The 18,193-nt window shown below is 40.6% G+C and overlaps 2 protein-coding genes across 2 annotated transcripts; both read right to left on the reverse strand.

Annotated features, from left to right (window-relative positions):
- Window positions 1–108: 108 nt before the first annotated feature.
- On the reverse strand, window positions 109–7,675 carry timp2b (TIMP metallopeptidase inhibitor 2b). Its single transcript, XM_084925885.1, has 5 exons — window positions 7,317–7,675; window positions 2,108–2,208; window positions 1,910–2,018; window positions 1,660–1,784; window positions 109–1,519 (listed from the first exon to the last, which is right to left on the reverse strand). Exons 1-5 carry the CDS (start codon window positions 7,444–7,446, stop codon window positions 1,322–1,324), a joined length of 663 nt encoding a protein of 220 aa, XP_084782011.1. The 5' UTR covers window positions 7,447–7,675; the 3' UTR covers window positions 109–1,321.
- A 6,433-nt stretch (window positions 7,676–14,108) lies between these two features.
- On the reverse strand, window positions 14,109–17,105 carry LOC146388518 (galectin-3-binding protein A-like). The gene is made up of 6 exons (XM_084925886.1): window positions 16,971–17,105; window positions 16,689–16,793; window positions 16,270–16,473; window positions 15,970–16,104; window positions 15,557–15,848; window positions 14,109–15,416 (listed from the first exon to the last, which is right to left on the reverse strand). Exons 2-6 carry the CDS (start codon window positions 16,771–16,773, stop codon window positions 14,360–14,362), a joined length of 1,773 nt encoding a protein of 590 aa, XP_084782012.1. The 5' UTR covers window positions 16,774–16,793; window positions 16,971–17,105; the 3' UTR covers window positions 14,109–14,359.
- Between the last annotated feature and the right edge of the window lie 1,088 nt (window positions 17,106–18,193).

Below are 18,193 nucleotides of genomic sequence, written 5' to 3' on the forward strand. Positions count from 1 at the left end.
AAATGATGCATGATGATCTGCACTAAATGCACATTCCTAGGCATTTAGATTTAGCAGCAAAGTGTGCTTGCTGCATGTACTGGTATGAAAATACTGAGCACACCGAAAGAGGTTTATGAATTTAATTGTAAGGGTCAAATGTACAGTAATGTTTCAGATGGCTATGCATACAAAAGTCATCTTATCTTTAAAAAAAAGTCCCATGTGAAACCAGCACATCATACTTGACTACAGTTTCAAATGAAGAATCTTTTTACACTCTCATATTAATTATTCATGTCACATTTGCGCCACACTGACGGCAATCTTAGTACCGTCAGTGCGAGAAAAATGATTGGTTACAATCTGTTATTCCCAACAAAAATGTATTTTACTAATGTTATGAAAATATATGGTGTTCTTTATATAAATATACTGCAACAAAAATTAAGGGAACAATTCAACGATCTTGTTGTTTTCCACTGACCAAGCCGATGGGCCATTTAATTTTTTTCCTGCAGTATATACATACACTTACATTTACATATTTTATTTATCAAAAAAAGAGAATTTAAGTGTTTTCCCAATAATTATTATATATAGTACCTTAAATAAAATATGTGCTCACACGTACTAAAGTATAACAGTGCCTAGAGCTGTGATCTATATATGCAGAAACAAAACAAACAAAACAAAAAACCATGGAGGATTTGATCCTCTTTTAATTCCAACATGTTTTTTTCATTACAGACAATATGAATGTTGCGATATAATTATGTTCAAAGTGCATTCTTGTCTATTCAGGATTATAGTATAAGAAAAGCAGCGACTGTGGTTAAAGAGTCGTGCTTTAACACAAATCAGTTGCCACACATTTAAAAAGCATGCTCCTGTTCCCTGTGATAGCTCTGCCAGGATGATGATTGTTTCCTGGTGTTATTTATCAAAGCAGATTCACAGAACTTTGATCAGTAGGTACATGTTATTTTAATTATAGAACCCTTTAAAACTTGAATAAAGAATTACAGATTAATAGCTCAGGAAGAAATTGTATCATTGAATTATGGTGTTTTTCCCCCCTTTGTTCCAGCTGGAGGAGAAGTGGTTTATGAGGATGTGCTTCAGATTCTGGGGCCGGTGTGGCAAAAAGCGCTGAGCTCATAGGAATGATAAGTGAAAACATGAGATCTGCAATTAAAACCTTTTTTTTTCCTTTTTTACAAATCCACTCTACAGCTTTTTTGATAATTAAAAGAAGGGGAATTTGATGAGTTTTTTATTTTTGTTTTTGATATTTCTATGGTGGCATATTTAAACTGCAGACATGTGCACAGTGGTAAAGTTAAGGGTCTTCGATGTCCATGAAATCCTTTTTGGGCGCTGCAGAGCCTCTGTACCAGGCACAAGAGTTATCACTCCTCTTGATGCATGCATAGTGTTTAGCTTGTCTTCCATTTTCAGTCTTCTCCATCAACCAGTCCAACCAAAGGCACTCGGATGGGCTGTTGATCATGCAGGGGATGGAGCTGCAGGAGGTGATCTGAGGATCAGAAAAAGCACAGTGATCGTTACAACATCGTGCATCTAGCGGTGAATTGTTTTATGCAACTGGGAAGTGATCATCTGGTAAATGTAAACTTTAACTACTCGCTTAGACTTTTAATCATAAATTTTCCATACCCTGCATTCGCAGCCCATTTGATAGCGCTCAGTCAGACCCATCTTCTGAGTGGCAGTCAGGTTGTCCCAGGGTTCAAATAAGCCACACAGAGTGACGTGCATTGTCCCATCAGCCTCCAGCATTCCTACAGTGGAAGGAGAGCATAGTGTAAATCTAGAGCATATATAAGAATCTATATGAAGCCACATTAAGGAACATTTTTTTTTTATATTACACAACATGTGCCTTACACTGCACTGAAAGTCATACCTGTGATTAGATACTCTTTCCTGCCGTCAGTCTCCAGAGACACTCCACACATCGCAGAAGAGCGAGCTGTGTAGAAGGCATCGATAGCGTTGCTGGGACCTTTGAACATCTGAGAATTCAAGCAAAAACATTTAGATTCCACTAAAGTTTTTACACATGGAAGAAAAATGATAAATACAATAGCTTTGTCCTAAATACCTTGATCTGTTTAATGTCGTACTTAAGCCGTTTGATGGAATCCCCATAGACGTCATTGCCAACATCCACCTCTTGCTTTCCGACTACCTTTGCCCTGATAACTGGATAAAGACAAGAAAAAAAGAGAAAAAACAACTTGCATTAACATTCGTTTTGTGTGAATGCCAGCTTTGTAACTGGAACGCTGCTTTGTTATGTTAAAACTGAAATGAATCCGCATCTATCTGTATCTGATCTAAGCCCTGCCCAGGTTTGGCATGCTGGAGTTGGCCGCAGCACATTGCTGTGGCTTGAATCTGAGAAGTTTGCATGTGCCAGGTCCTGGGAAGGCAGAGGCGCATGAGTGTTTCATCAGCTGCAATCAGAGGGAGGAATGCATGCTGCCTGTTCCCAGGTTCCTGGGCCGACACAGGAGGAAGCCAGTCAGCAGTCTTTGAAAAAGCTGAACTAGAGTGCCCCACAACCCCAGCCCCCCCGCCCCCAGGCCTCTCAGCCAGCCTGCCTTTCTGTCTGGAGAGAGGTGCTGACATGCAAATCAACCTCCTCCTTTCACATGTAGCCTCCTCCTTTTCTCTCTTGCACTCTGAAGCTGGAAGAAAAGAGCTCATGTGGAAAAAAAACAGGCTTTAATGGAAAATTACTATTAGAGCCATACAAATGAGCCGTTGAGCTAAAATCCTGAGTAGTCAAAAAACAAAAACAAAAAACAACCCAAATCAACTTGTGTTTTTCAAAGTTGCTGCTCTTTCCATGTGTGTTCAAAATGTGGAAGTGCAGTACAGTATGATCACATGTCAGCTGCAACCAGACACCCGGCAGTTACTGTATATTCACGGGACTGCAAGGAAGCAAGCGACAGAGCTAACGCTAACCAGATGTTCTCTCTCAAGTTCCACTTCAGTCCTTGCTTTCCCAAGGTGGCAGCTACTGACTGTCTCTGATCGCTCCTTGCCAAATAATATCAAGCCCTTTCATTTGCCTTTTTTTATATGAAGCTATGAAGATGTGAGCCATATGTGCCCTCATTCATGAGGCTTAGAGAACATCTCCTTTTAAGGGTCTAAAGCATCAATCCCAGACAAAGGGAAGCAAGAGAAAAAAGGAGAATGTGAGCACACATGGAGTGATGGAGTGATGGGTCCTGAAGCAAGCATGGGAAGGCAGCCACATTGCCGAAGTATTCTTAGCGTAACAATGTGCTGTGTATACAAGGAGAAAACGGCCCTTTAAAGTCAAGAGGGATACAAAACAAAAGTTGTGTTAGGGATAATCTACACCAGTCACTGGATTTCTCTTTTTCTTTTTTGTTGTTTACATATCACAAACTCCCTCCCTCCCTCCCTCCCTCCCTCCCTCCCTCGCTTTGATGCAGAGTGAGGTAGCCGTGCCGAGAAACTCTCCAACTTCTCAGCAGAGTGTATTAGCGGTAATCCCCCTTTGCTCCAATGTGTCGAATCAAACAGAGACCTCTTCTTCTACGCCTAAAAGCAGGAATTAGAGCAGGTGGAAATAACCACAGGATGTTAAAGAGGCATAAAGTGAAAAATACTGAAAATGGGGTCTTATGCGCATACTGATATATAATCTTAGCATGTTTTAGAATTAGGTGTAGCTTTTGAGTTACATGTACATGAGAAAATAAGGCAAGTTATCGGGAAAGAAACGATCTTTAAGCTAATTAATGTGATATTCCTTCGACTATTCATGATAGCCACCTATTTGATTTGATGGATTTTTCCTCCACAAACTGTTAGAGCGGTTTAGAAGTACAACTTTATTCTCTGTGCTGGTATATAGTGTGTACGCAAGTTCTTGCCAGGGCCTGGATGTTTACTGGAACAGGCTGACAAAGCCCTTTAAAAATCATAAGTTTCACAGAACTGGAAACCGAAGGAACCATCTAATTTTCTAGTTACTCAAACAATAAACACAATATTTTGCATGCAGTATTGTGGTCATGGGAGGGTTTTAAAAACAAAGAACAAAAAAGCAAATGCATGTCATGTAATTGAAGAGCATGTGCCCTCGTCTTCCTCTCCGAGGAGCCACAAAGTGGTCAGAGTGCGAAAAAGTCAAGTACAAATTCAAACTGACTACCCTACTGATCCTGTGCAAAGAGATAAAGACTAATCTGCCGTAATCCTTTGTTTTCCTTTTAAAATTATAGAGTTTAAATACTCATCACCTCATCGGTGTGCGTGTGGTAAGCAAAAGGTCCCCGGTACGATTCCAGCCAGGGATACAAATCCCCTTCAGGGAGGAGCATCCGATGTAAAACGCAAACACATGAAGCTATGGCCGAAGATAACTTTAAAATCTCATCATCTATATTAGCCGTTAGTTTTATTATGCCTTGCACAAAAAAATGTAGCGTTTTTAGCGTTTTCTCCTGTGTTTTTTTACAGTCTGCATGTGACTGAGGCCATGGACATAACGTTCACATGCAGTTTCCTAAAGGGGAGTTGCAAGTGTCGCACTGCACGGATCAATCCAGCGCGCTATTGCAAGTGGTGCTGGAGTTTAAGGCAGCTGCTGTGGTTATTTGCACAAATTCTGTCCAGCTCAAAGGACGGAAATCTGGTTTTAATATCAGCTGTGTTTGCACAGCTTGCAATTTATGGGCTGCTTTTGTCCCAGAAGTCGTACCCACTAATGTTAACTTTCTGTTCAGGAACCAATATGACTCATTTTCTTTCTTCACAAAAAGCAGCGCAGATAGTTTTTAAATTTAAAAAGAAAAAGAAAAGTAAAGAATAATGAGTGCGGTTTATGAATACCCAACATTCCTCTGCCTCCGCCAAGGAACCAGAAGATAGATTTCCATTTATGAGGAAAGATTGCTCTGACTGCTTTGACAGTGGAACTGTTTACAACAAAACTTGATCCTAGGCGTGCACTACAAACCAGGCGCTACAAAGCCAGACTTACTTTGCTGGCTGGATAAAACCATATACACCAATCAGTGGCAGTTACTTTTTTCTCCTAATCACATTTTCTCTATCAGCCTCTGTGCTGACTCCCAGTTAAGGGGGGTTCTGGCAAGACATTAGACTCTTCTTCTGCACAAAGTTGACCAACAGCTGACTTCAGTAAATAGGAACATGATGGCAGATGGCTGCCCCTCCCTGGTTCTGGTTTTGCCCGAGGTTTCCTACTGTTGTGATTTGGTACTGTAGACATAAAACTGAATTGAACTGAAAATCATTGTTGTTCCCGATACAAGGATAAAAGAAGTCTCTGTTTTTTTTTGTGTGTGTGTGCTTTATTTTGTTCCTGTAGCACCCAGGAGTTGCAATAGATACTAAAAGGTGCTACTTATCCTTAACTAGCACTGCTCACTGACATCAAACCAACCCATCTCCATGTTTATCCAAATCTCTGAAAATAAGCTGGTTAAGTCTGCAGCATAAGTTGCCATGGCAATCAACTGAGGTTAAAAAAAAGAGAACCACTGTTATGAGATTAAAAACTCTGGCTCAAGGCTTAAGCCTCCATTAATCTTAGTATCAAACTTGCATCTGGAATTTTCATTTTATATTGACTTTCAGGTTATACGAAGGCCCACCTTTAAAAATGACATCACAAGTGGTGTAATGATCTTCCTGCACTGTGGAAATGAACTGCTCTTCAGTGAGTATCTGTAATCTCCAGAAACCAAAACCAGCACTAGCTATGTGAAACTTTAGCAATACTTCCAAGTCAGTTAGCTGTCTGGCACTTATTAAGATAGTATCTTGACTTATTTTAATCTACATAGGAATGCTGTATTTAATACACACACATCATTTATTATAACACAAGTGGCTCATGGTTCAAAGAAAAACATGATTCACCTTCACTTTAAGCCCAAGAAGAATAAGAATTTTGAATGAGCTTGCTTAATGCAAAATTTCATCAACCCACTCAGGTAGCAGTCTGTTCATTAACTGCATAGGGGCTGGTGAAGTGGAATGCCAACGATTTCGTAAATTCCCGAAACTTCTCTCTGACGTTTAAATAAGTTGTGCAAGTGTGCAACAGTTGACTGCCCTCTCTGTGACCCAGCAACTTGGTGAACTTTTGCTGGCGCTTTTCTTCTCCAACTAGCTTGAGCCCACTCTTAAACTTTGCCTAAACCCCCGAAGACACGAACTCAAGAATATTTGGCCAAGAAACAGATTCCCCGAGACTCTATGGTGGTTTATGTTTATGTGAGGGTCTATCCATGGTGCTGAAGCAGGAGCGGAGGGTCAAGGTCATGTTAGAAACTGACTTAAGAGATGGAAATGAGGTGAATCAGCTGTGAGGCTCAGATGACTGCCAGCATCTTAGTTTATCTAGAGTTCTGCACAGTCTGCCTAATCAAAAAACAGAACTTATTTTAATAGGTTCACTTTGTAAAGCCTAAAGCACCAAAATAGGGTAAAAAGAAAGAGAAATTGTCTTCCCTTTTAGTGCGGTATCTGACTTTCCATTTGTGTACATTCTCAGGCAGCATAATAAAGTTTATTCATCCTCTTGAGCAATGGAATCCAGTGAGTAAAAATCTTTGAATAAGTCACCTTCTGTCCACATGCCACACACTCAGCCATCTCAGAAGCAAGAAAAAAGACCCTGAGCTGGACAGGCTGGTCACTGTTAACGGTCCTGTTAGCTTAAGGTCTGTGTTGAAGGCAGCAACAAGTACTTTTTTGTAACAGGCGAAATTAAAGGGAAATTATCCTCAGGAGTGTTTGAGTGGGATTAAATGAATTTGCCTTTCAGTAAACTATATGATCACTGAGGTGATACTGGTGAAAGAAAATGAAGTTATGTTCATGTTGTGATAAACAAGCACAAACACAAATGATTTTGTTTAAAGTCTCCTTAGCAACAACAAGGAATAATGTGGTTTACTGTAGATAAAAAAAAAAAGCCTAAAATGGTAGTGAAGAAGGCAAAACTCCAGACAGTATATTGATGTGTCTATGAAAGAGCCTTGAAACTATCAACAGAAGATTAGAGAAAAAGAGGAGGGCAGTGGAAAGAAAGACTGGGGGACAGAAAATTCCATCCTCCTCCCACTGCAACTGTAAACACGGGAGCTGGGCAGTCTCCCTCTCAGAATACGATGGTTTCCTTGTGGGGGGAAAAAAACCCCAAACCAATTTATCCTAGACATTGCTAACTAACACATTAATGGCAAAAACACAACTTGATGTGTTGATTGTTAGTCTAAAAATCAACTTACCGACGTCTGAGTTGCAGAACACCTGCTGGGGATGCCTCGGGGAGCAGCTGCAGGCTTCTGCCAGTTGTTGCACTCGCCAAAGACACAGGATGGCCAGAGTGACAAAACATCTCTTCATCGTCCAGGTCATCTCTGAAAACTACGCTTTCTAACTGAAACTGGAAAAGTGAGTGAGGGTATAGATGTAACGTCTGCCTGTCGGGTTTAAAGGAAACGAGTCGCTGTCCTTGGCTAGAAGTCGACGCACGACGGTGCTGTGCATAAAATGATGCACAGGGCACGAGAGAAAGTGTAATCCTGCTAAAGACTGCACACCAAGTCTGTTTTCCACTACCCTCAGCAGCAGCAGCCACGTTTTATTAGCAGGCAGCAGCAAACTCCTCCCCCCCTCCGGTGGCCAGAGAGCGCAAGAGCGCGCCAGAGGTCAGGAGCTGCCGACTTTACACACGCACCCCTTAAACTACGTAAATCTCAGGCTGATGCATAAGGAGGCGGATAATTGTTTTTAGGAAACGACGGTGATAACAAAGCATCACCCTGTGACACACGTATTTTGGGACTTATGACTTTTTTTTTTGTAAGTTTTACGCGAAGTGTTTCCTCACTCTTGCACGCCACTCCATAAAAGTACAAGTCTTGCAGTGAGAGTATGTAGGTATTACCATGGAAATAACGGGCATCTAAAAATATTTTAAAATGTTTTAATTATTTAATTGTACTTTTTTTAAGGCCCCTTTCATTTAACTAATTATATGACTCATACCTTGTGTGGTTTCGCGCGTGTAAACTCTCGCGTTGTTTTAATTATAGCAACATTTTATATTTTATCATTTTTTATCTGAAGGTTTTTAAGAAATAATAAATAAAAAAGTGCAATATTTCCCTCCGAAATACGGTAGAGCAGTAAAAACTAAAATTTGGCATAAAAAACCTATCTGTTCTTCAGTTTGTGTGGTTCCTGCCACAGAGGTAACATTTGTTTCTCTAATCATAATAAACAATTTCTCAGTGGATTATATATAAATGCCTACCAAAGGCATCAAAGAGCTTGGAACCTGAACATCTGGATTCAACTCCAGAGGTAAGAAAGCGTCAGACTAAATCTTACTGACGTTTACAACTATGCTACTAACTTAAAATACAACTTTGGAATGAAAAGCCTTTCTAGATGGACGTGTGTGTGTGTGTTACTCATTTAAATTGTTAGATAAGGACAGGAGCTTTGTTTGTTTTAATGATAATAAATATGACGTATTACAATGTATTACTATTGTTAATACATGATATTCAATATAGTCTCTGTACTGGACACCATGAGGCAATGGCTCAGCACATCAGAATAGTCTTGTGACTACATTTCTCCACTAACAGGAGACCAAAAGGAGCAAATACTGTGGAAGTTTTTAAAAAAGTCTGTATAGTCTCATCAAATGAAGTGGTTCAATTATCACATCCTGAGAGAAATCCCAATGTACAGCAACAACTATATAAGCCATTTGTTGCCGTACCTCTTAAAAACACATTCAGCAATCATGGAGCAACACTGATATTTAGTGTCTTTTAGCCCAGTTTTTTGCATTATCAAACTCCTGGAGGAAATCTCTGTCTTGGCATAAATAATTCTTCTATCATGCTAAAAAACTATCCTATAAAATCAATGAGACTCCTGTGAGGGCAAAACCATTTGGCAAAGCTGTGGCCTGGACAGACAAACAATTTACTAAAATTTGCTATAAATCTCACTTAAGCTGTGGGTAGCGGGAAATTCAGGCCACAATCCCCTGCAGGTTCATCGCTCAACTCCTTTCCCGTTGCCAGGTCTTGTCACGGCAACATTTGATTCACTGTCACAAAAATATTGATTTTAGATGCTTTAAACATTTGCACACATGATAATTCGCCTATGAGTAAATCCTAACGTGGGTCAGGCTGAGTAATCCGTAGCCCACGCTGCGCAGTTATCTGAGGTTGGAATTTAGCGAGAGTGTTTATGTATCTTATAGTCACTTTCAGGAACTCCTAAAACACTGTCTGACAGAAGGAGGTGTGGCACGGTGGAGAGAAGTGACATCATGCCCTTAAAGTTAATGAGCTCAGTCTGGCAGCAATTCAGCAGCTCCCACCCCCAGCCTGCCGAGAAAGAAACATTATGCTATAGTCGAATTCCTGAGTTGTTCCTCATCCTGTATTCATGTACAGAAATAGATGGAAAGTTTACCGCTGCTTCTGGAAACTGAGGATCTTAAGAGTTTTAGGGTTGCGGCCTCTTGTGTTGATTCTGGCACAGGAGGGCGAGATCACAGCGAGGGCATGATGTACAGTATTCAGCGATTAGAGCTGATGATGAATGAAGAAGAATGCCAGAGAGGGGACTGGATCTGCTGTGGCTGCCTCGCTCCCTGACATCATATTTGGCCACTGACTGTGAGTCCTCTGGCCACTTCGGCAAATATTTCCACTGTTTTTCATGGCTGAACAATTTTTGCATGTTTTTCTTTTCCACAGGTCTTTTACTTGATGTCTGTGTTAAAGAAAATTTAAAAAAAAACAACACACAGACAGGAGAGGAAGAAAGCAAAATGGTACAACCAAATTGGTGTCATCTGCGTAACTCATTATCTTTGTTAAATTCAGACATTTATTTTACCGTTGTATTTACATGTAGCTTTGGAGTGAGATCACCACCAATTAAGAAAAATTCCCAAACTGTTTGAACTCTGGTAAGTCGTTATGACTCGTAAACAGAGTGCAGTTTACCAGAAACAATAGACCTTAGAGGGACAATACCACAGAAGATGGGTGTGAGAAAAATCAAGACAAACATACAAAAGGAAGTGACACATCTGAGACAGAGTTGCCAGAAATATGCTTCTGTTTAATACAACTGTTTACCAGGGGCACTGGGGGAACACCAGATGCCTTCTTTAAGGCAAGGCCTGCTGCCTCCTGTCCAAACAGTCAGCTTCCTTTACACTCATATGCTGACTGATGTGGTGGGCTCTGCTCACATCACACCCTTGTCCTGAGCTCCTGGGTATATTTCAAATTACCTCAGAGCAAGACCATTCTGAGCGATTTCCCACACTGCGACTCTCTCTTTAGAACAGAGTTTTATCCACCAGTCGAGATCTGGATGATTGTATCAACATTTGGTTTTAATTCGTTGAAAGAGGGCGGATTTGTCAAAGAAGTGCAATGTAAGCAGCCCCCTCTGTGTACATTACCAGCTACAAATGCCAAAAGGGGCTTAAAAATGGCCTGAACCTCCATTCCCTAAATTACAGACTTGCAAGGCCAGGAATACTCTCAAAAGGAAGTGCCCAGTAAGGCATAAAAAAGAGGTTTTCATTGTGGGTACTGGTGGGTGCTGTGGCACTGACCCACATCCTCTGACTCCCAAACAGACCCCTCGCCTGTTATCTGCACACATTGCACATGACCTGACCGCCACGCAGATTTCCAACTGTCCAGCCCCTCTTTGCACCCCCAGCCACAACCCACGGGGTATTTCCAATAACTTTCCATCCATCATTGCAGCTATTCGCAATTCACCGGTGACAATGGAAGACAGTGAATCAGCATTAGGAAACTGCTTCAAGGACACCGATGTGGAAGAAAACATCTGTTTGAAGTTCCACGCACTCTGAGGTCAAATGGTCTCACATGTCCACATCCACAGATGTTAGCAACTGAGATGTTAGTCACCATGAGTCTGCTGATAATATCCAGAAAGCTTTCTCAGTCTCTTCAGTGCATTTTAATAAGTGGTGCCTCTCTGGGTAACTACGGTGAGTGTGTTTACAGGAACTTTCACTTTTACCTAACAGGCACAGACTTGTAAAATATCAAGTTTGTACAAAATGTACAGTCATTTCCTCTGCAGACAATAGCACTACCATTTCGTGACTTTGGTACTGTGGGCAGCTCCTTAAATGATGAGCAACTTAAAGAGGGGAATAGATGTTGTGCAATTTGTTTAACCTGCTAATTCCCACAGAAATCCGTATCCGTTAGAAAGCTGTTTCCTCTTACACATCGGAATTGGGACATGGGACTGGTTTGAATATAGTGACTACACCTTTCTATCTAACATTCAAACACATTTATTCTGTGAGGAACACATCAGAGACTGGAGCAGCCAAGTATCAAACTACCAACCTTCTCATTAGTAAATGAGCTGCTACGTTCTGAGCTACATCCAACAGACTCAGAGGAAATCAGAAATATGTTTTCAGTATTCCAGTAGTTGTTCGCATAGTTCTTTTTTTTTCTTAAAAAGTCACATGAAACATCTAAAACGCTAAGAACACCTTCACTGCTACCCTTTATTCCATAGAAATGAAAAGGGTCAGTAGCAGTCAGGTGCTGCTAATAAAATATACTCGATTAACTGAGCATCAGCTAAGTGTGAGCACTCCTTGAAAAGCAGAAGATTTTGAACTTTGTTGGTCTGGGGCATTTAGCTATGTGTTAATATAATGTCGCAATCTTCCAGGAAATTCACCCTTAGGTCAGACTATCCTCGGACAAATTGTGTAAAACCCGAGAGCTACACCTTGGGCTCTACAGGCCTCGGTTAGCAGGTTAAATTTTAAAGTTCGTGACAGAACAATTAGAAAAAGACTGAAGAAATGTTGGTTGTGAGGGTTGCCAGGAGAAAGTGTCTTCTTTCACGCAGCTTGCGTTTGTAAAGTTGCATCTGAACAAACCACGAGACTTCTGGAACAAAGTGGAGATGTTTGGCCGTAATGCACTGCACCACATTTGGTGAAATCCAACAGCATATTAGCACAAATACCTCAAACCAGCTTGAGCTCCTCTGTATACCTCTGTGCCTCCATGTGCCACCTCTGTGCCTTTGTCCTATCATCTCCTTTAGCTCTGTCACCTTGACCTTCGTGTTTGCCACTTCCCTGCTCCCGTTCTGTGACATTTTGAACTTCCTGTATTTCTGTTAGCATTAACGCCATTTTGATCTCTTCACTATTGCATTTGGATGCACAATCTATCTTCTACACAGCTGAACCTTCACATTTGCAAAGAAAAGCGGGACAAAAACCCTCTGCGATGCTGTGAGACTGAGACCCTTTGCTGCTGAACATTTCAGTATTAATGTGATGCTTAATTCTCGGCATGTTTGCAACTTGGTTTGTTATGTTGTTGTGCACTTTTGCCATAACGACACACTTAGTTGCATCTGACATCGGTGGAAATTGGGAAATTCTGGAGGATGTTCAGATGATGATGATTACATAGTAAGAAGAACATTGTTCATAAAAGCCATGTGGAATTTCAAAATTCTGGGGCTGACCAAACAAACAGAATATGTCATGACATGCGGGGTTAATTTTTTGGTGGGTTAAGTGACACAATAATGAAAAAGCTGCCAGATATTACTCACAAAGCAAGTCTGCCCTTATGATGAAATAGGGAAACCTTTCCTTCTTGTAAGTATATATTAGAGTACATTAAACAGTCGCCTTAGGATGGGGCTACTTGTGAATTGATCTATTTTCTATCAACCAAACTGTTGTTCTGAGTTTATACTAGACTAAAGATTAAGTATTTGGTAATCTTTAAATCTAAAGCCCACCCAGATTGCGTAGTTTGATCGACTGGTTCGGTACAGCTCTTGTTGTTTTGCCCACCTGCCCGGGCATGTAGGGGCGCTGCTGTCATGAATGACTCTCAGTTGTGTGAAGATGAAATGCAGGAAGACTTGAAGACAGTCTGGAGGGTGGTAAAAACAATCACCTGGGAAAATTTCATGATTCATGACGTGAGACTGCAATAACCTTTAATCAAAGCCCTGTAAACAGTTTTGTATTCGGTGTCCTGCCGGGAGATAAATCTGACAGGCTTAACAGCTGTTGTTTTTATTCATTTTAACTTTTAAGACCTTTAAGTGTGACCTTTGACCTTTTTCACACGGCGGGTGCTTGTATCATCTTACTTGCCGTTATCTGTGCAGGTACATTGGCTCAAGCACACCCCCTGTGAAGAGCAGTTAAAAATATTGTCAGTTTTTGAGAAATGTGCCAAAAGTCTGTTGTGGAGTGCAGAACTGCATTCATATGTCATCTGTATGAACAAATACATCTTCAGATATTTGTAAAAAATCATGACAAAGTCATTCCCGAGCCTTTTCAAACTAGCTTCTAGTATAAATCACTCATGTACTTATATAAGAGTATACATCATATACTTTACAGCTTTACGATTTACAACCAGCTTGCAGGGAGGCGAGGCTTCAGTGAGACAAATGACACAAAATTGCTGATTAGTTTTGGAAAGAACAGCTGGAGTATCTGCAGTATCTGCCGTAAAGACATTTTATTACTCATATCAGTGTCATACTTCCTTCTCCTTCTGGACAGTAACAAACTGTCTGACAGCAGATGCCGTTTAAGCAGGGTTCATGTCTGGATCTGTAATGTATTTGCTAGAATCTGGCTAAAACCTGTGGAAGAAACAACTTATAATGTTAATAAATCGGAATGCATTATGTCTGGTGGAATGAACGTATGAATCAATTTGGTGATTAATGTAACATTTATACTTGTCTTGTGTTTCATATCGTGCTAAACTGCCTATTACATTCCATATTATGATTTATTTGTTCTTGTAAGGAACAAATCTTTCAAAATAAGATCAATGCACACAAAAATAATGCGGAAATCACTGTATATTTGCCAGAAAAATATTTGTCAGTAATAAAAAAGAAAAAGATAAATCACATGGATTGTAATGAAAGCATCTTATTGCAACACACTAAATAATAAGGAAACAAAGTCACCAGGATTTTCTTTTAATCAGGAGCAAATCATTCAAAAGAAGATGACTCATAAAATTTTCACAGAAACCCCTTTTCACCTTTTTAATAAATGATGCTATGATTCTTATATGTGAAGAAGATATGTTTCATATATATATCAGAAATATCAGTAATCAAAACAATTAGGACTCGCATGGATAATAATGAAGCCAATTGATTTCACTACATGAAATAATAAGGAAACAAAGATCCTGGACCTGATGGTGCATCACACGTACTCTGGTGTCACTACAATCTGGTAGGTGAACTGGTCACTAGCACAGGGATAAGGAAGAACCTGAGTAGCATTCGCAGAGACGGAAGCCATATTGCTTTTGAAGTCCTGGACCTGACAAACATACTCGCCCTGGCAGACCAGCAAGACCCGGTTACGAAAGAGGATTTCACTTTTGCTGATGTAGCTTTGGGGTGTCAGCCTTGCCACAGGAAAAGACTCACAACTCATACCGTAGTTTGAACATTCATACCTGTTTATGAATATATTTGCTTGCCAACTCATCACGGTGTCCTTGAAGATCAGACTGTTGTGGACAGGTGTGCTAAATGACTTGGATCTGGTTTGACTGTAAGGATTATAGCCATAGTTGTTATAGTGGTTGTTGTACTGTCCGGACTGGGTTTCAAAGGATGAAACCTCTAAAACGATGCTCCAGGGCTCAGCAGTGTAAATCCTGGGCTGGTAATTATTATTTTCTTTGCCGAACTTTTGCTTTGTCAGATTACTGAAGAGGAGCACATTAAACTGAAAAGCTTTCAACATATTATCACGATACACGGTCTTGTGAGTGCTGTAGAGCGGAGAGCTGGACTCGATCACATACAGCTTCTCAGCAGGAATCATAGGAAAACGAATGCGTCCCAACAGATCAGCCTGCGTTTCCAAATCGATGGAGTCGCCTTTCTCACTGATCCATCTCTCTACAGACTGCAGCACAAAATATTCATCTGGCGCCACCAAATCTGAGCGAGTAAGAAGAGCTCTAAGAAGCCCCACTGAGAGGCCGGACCAAGCTGGAGACCTGGTCAGGTTTTGGTAGTTCCAGGCCATGTACTGGACACAGTTCTCCTCAAGCACTAAGTCCTTGGTCTCCACTGCATACTTGTAAAAAGACACCTGGTTGTGAAAGGTGGAGTCTTCTGGGAGGATTTTAGAAAACAGTCGGCCAATGTCCTCCATCAGCTGCTTTAACCCAAAATTAGAAGCCATTTGGTGGAGACACAGTGCAGAGGAGAGGGTCACATCCATCTTACGGGTGTAAATGTACCTAATGAAGATCAGATTATCGAATATTAGAATGTTTCATGTTTGAATTTGTACACATTTGTAGATGATTGCAAAACATTTAGATGTTTTAAAGAATAAGTCATCTACTGCAAATGCAGCAAAACATTACGTTCATTATACCTGATGAAGGAGGTGAAATGTGGCTGGCAGGGCAAGCTGAGGTTGACTGTGATGTTAGTAATCCCCACTGAAGCATTAAAGAATGGGATTTGTGACAGGATCATTTTGTGAGCACAGATGGTTTTCACACTTATCTCTGGGGTCCCATCCTCCTGTTTGTTCCCAGTAGGACTCTGCACTACGATCAGGAAGTCACAGCCATTTCCATCATCAAAGATTTGGCCGAGAAAGTCAGACAGACCGATACTGTGGTCCAGTGAGTGAGTAGAATCATTAATGTCCACATTAATGCCTGAAAAAGAATAATTAATGTGATGAACAAAGGGGGAATGAGCGGTGATCAAGCCATATTCAGCATCAATGCTTCTATGGGTTCTACAAAACGTTTGTTTTGTAAGAGTTTTGATACCTACTTCCTGTTTCACAAACTACTCCAACATCCTCTTTGTGCGTGCAGTCAGTTTCTCCCCAGTCTTTGAATTCACAGGTGAAGAGATGTGTTTCTGTGCCTTTACAATTGATGTCATCCAGCCAAATAGGTCCAGGCGCTACAATGGAAATTTAAAGGGAAGGGAATTTGTTTACATTTCTAGCTATGACAGAGTTGTAATTTGTCGTGGTTGTTATGTTGAGCCTAATCTCAACTATTTTCTGTACAGTCATTGCACTGCCCTCTGCTGGAGGATCATATATATAAATGAAATAAAAGCCACCTTGTCCGTAGTCCTTCCCAGTCACAATAGATTTGGCTCCAGGGAAGTTGAGCTGGCGACACAACACCCGGGCGTCAGCCATGTCCCAGTTGTCGTCACACACTGTTCCCCATTTCCCATCATGGTAGATTTCCACACGGCCCTCTGACACGTTCTTAGAGCCAAACAGTCTCACATCACCTTCCTGCGGTTCGTGGTGTGTTTCTATTGAAATATATATAAAAATAGGTTATGTGAGCAAAGACTATGATGATGGAAACCACATATTCTAGCCCTTCATTCCAAGTTAATTGGTCACTCTCAAAATCTATTTGTAATTCACTTTCATACTCACATATCATACTCACATAGTCATATCTACTGCATAGCAGCTATAGGATTTTTTGAACTGCTTCGTATGCAAACTGGTGATTACTCACTTAAGATGTCAAATTTGTAAGCCCTTGCAGACACGTGCAGAAGCAGAAGAATCCAAAGAGTGCGTAGATTTTGATGCATGAGCATTTTCGACTTCTGGTGTAGGACTGACACAGTGATTAACAAGAAAGAAATAATGTGAGAAATCTGCTCTGTCAGCTGCTTTTGTTTTCAGTACAGCACACTGCAAAATCTACTCAAATTAAATGTCTCGACCAAATTTGTGCATGAAAAAAAAGTCAAACTTAAATCTAAAAACCTTACAAAAAATAAAGCCACATTACCCTTTTTGTGTTATCGAGCTGCGCTGTCCGCAAATGTGCTCCTGAGTGTGTCTTGCCCAAGGTTCACTCCTTTTAAAGTCCCATGACAAAGGAAAGAGGGGAAGAGGGGGTTAAATGAAGGTGCGCTCCTCCAGATTCTGTGAGTTTCACTTCACATTAAACTCCTCTTTTCCAAGAACCTTTCCTAAGTTTCATTTCTCATTAAAGCAGAAGACCACACTGGTTGCATAACTTTTTGTGGGTAAGTCGAAACTTGTCGGATCAAAATGTCTGCACTTTACTTGAACTCGTGATTGGATAAAGATCCCTATGTCAGCAGAAAAGCAGTGCGTAGATTTAAAAAAGAAAAATGATAATAATAATACAAAAAAATCACCACCATGCAAATAGGCAAGAGTGCTTCATTGGAGACTTACTGTAGTGATAAATGTTTGAGGTTATTTAAACGTAACTGATGGAGTGAGTAGCTGCTCATTTCCCAAACAACCATGCAAAAACACATCTTTCTGTTTTAGATGGGTCGGAATATTAGCGTGCATTAAATAAAGAGAACAACTAAAGAGACTGCTGAAACTACAAAAACTGACAGTGGTGAAGCTTTGTCTTCCAGAAAGAAATGTGGCTGCGTCTTTGATGGTCGTGTTTGGAAATGAGTTTTGGTCAAATCAAATTAAACAGCAGAACTCAAGGCTAGGCTTTGGGGATCAGGACTAAACAGCTGCCTTAAGAAAATCACTTGGCAGAGAGGATTTTTTTTTTTAAAAAAAGGCTTCAGTTTGCAACACAGTGTACAGATAGGGCTCTGGAGTTATGGAAAAAAGGACATCTAATCCAAATTTACCCTGTTCCACCCTGTTCCACCCTGTTCCACGGTAAATTTGTCTTCCTACTTGTCAGAAAGACAAGCAGATGAAATGATGCACCCATTATGTCTGGGGTCTACAAGAACAACCCGGGTTGGTGGCTTTGGGGTGCTTTAGTATGTGAGGTTCAGATTATGGGAGAGTGTTTCAGTGAGCATAAGATATCATTTTCACGCATGGACTGGCTAACACAGAGACCAGACCCAAAACCTATTGAGAATCTCTGGGATGAGAAGACTTTATGGAGCAGTGCGACTCTGTCAATATTAACAGAATAGCTCACCAAATAATTAACTGTGGATGGAAATAAATGTTGTGGCATTGCATTAGCTTAAAAAGACGCCAAAGCAAATGCATACC

Source organism: Perissodus microlepis, chromosome 4 (genome assembly GCF_051167445.1).
Source record: "Perissodus microlepis isolate ML-2025 ecotype Zambia chromosome 4, ASM5116744v1, whole genome shotgun sequence".
In the NCBI taxonomy this organism is placed as follows: Eukaryota; Metazoa; Chordata; class Actinopteri; order Cichliformes; family Cichlidae; genus Perissodus; species Perissodus microlepis.

Excerpts from the sequence above, each read along its gene's own strand:
- timp2b (XM_084925885.1), bottom strand. The coding sequence starts at position 7,446 with ATGACCTGGACGATGAAGAGATGTTTTGTCACTCTGGCCATCCTGTGT. Across the intron at positions 2,019-2,107 it reads ACGACATTAAACAGATCAAG|ATGTTCAAAGGTCCCAGCAA; the intron begins GTATTTAGGACA and ends TTGAATTCTCAG. Across the intron at positions 1,785-1,909 it reads GAAAGAGTATCTAATCACAG|GAATGCTGGAGGCTGATGGG; the intron begins GTATGACTTTCA and ends CTTCCACTGTAG.
- LOC146388518 (XM_084925886.1), bottom strand. The coding sequence starts at position 16,773 with ATGCTCATGCATCAAAATCTACGCACTCTTTGGATTCTTCTGCTTCTG. Across the intron at positions 16,105-16,269 it reads TGGGAAGGACTACGGACAAG|CGCCTGGACCTATTTGGCTG; the intron begins GTGGCTTTTATT and ends TTTCCATTGTAG. Across the intron at positions 15,849-15,969 it reads AGTAGTTTGTGAAACAGGAA|GCATTAATGTGGACATTAAT; the intron begins GTAGGTATCAAA and ends ATTCTTTTTCAG.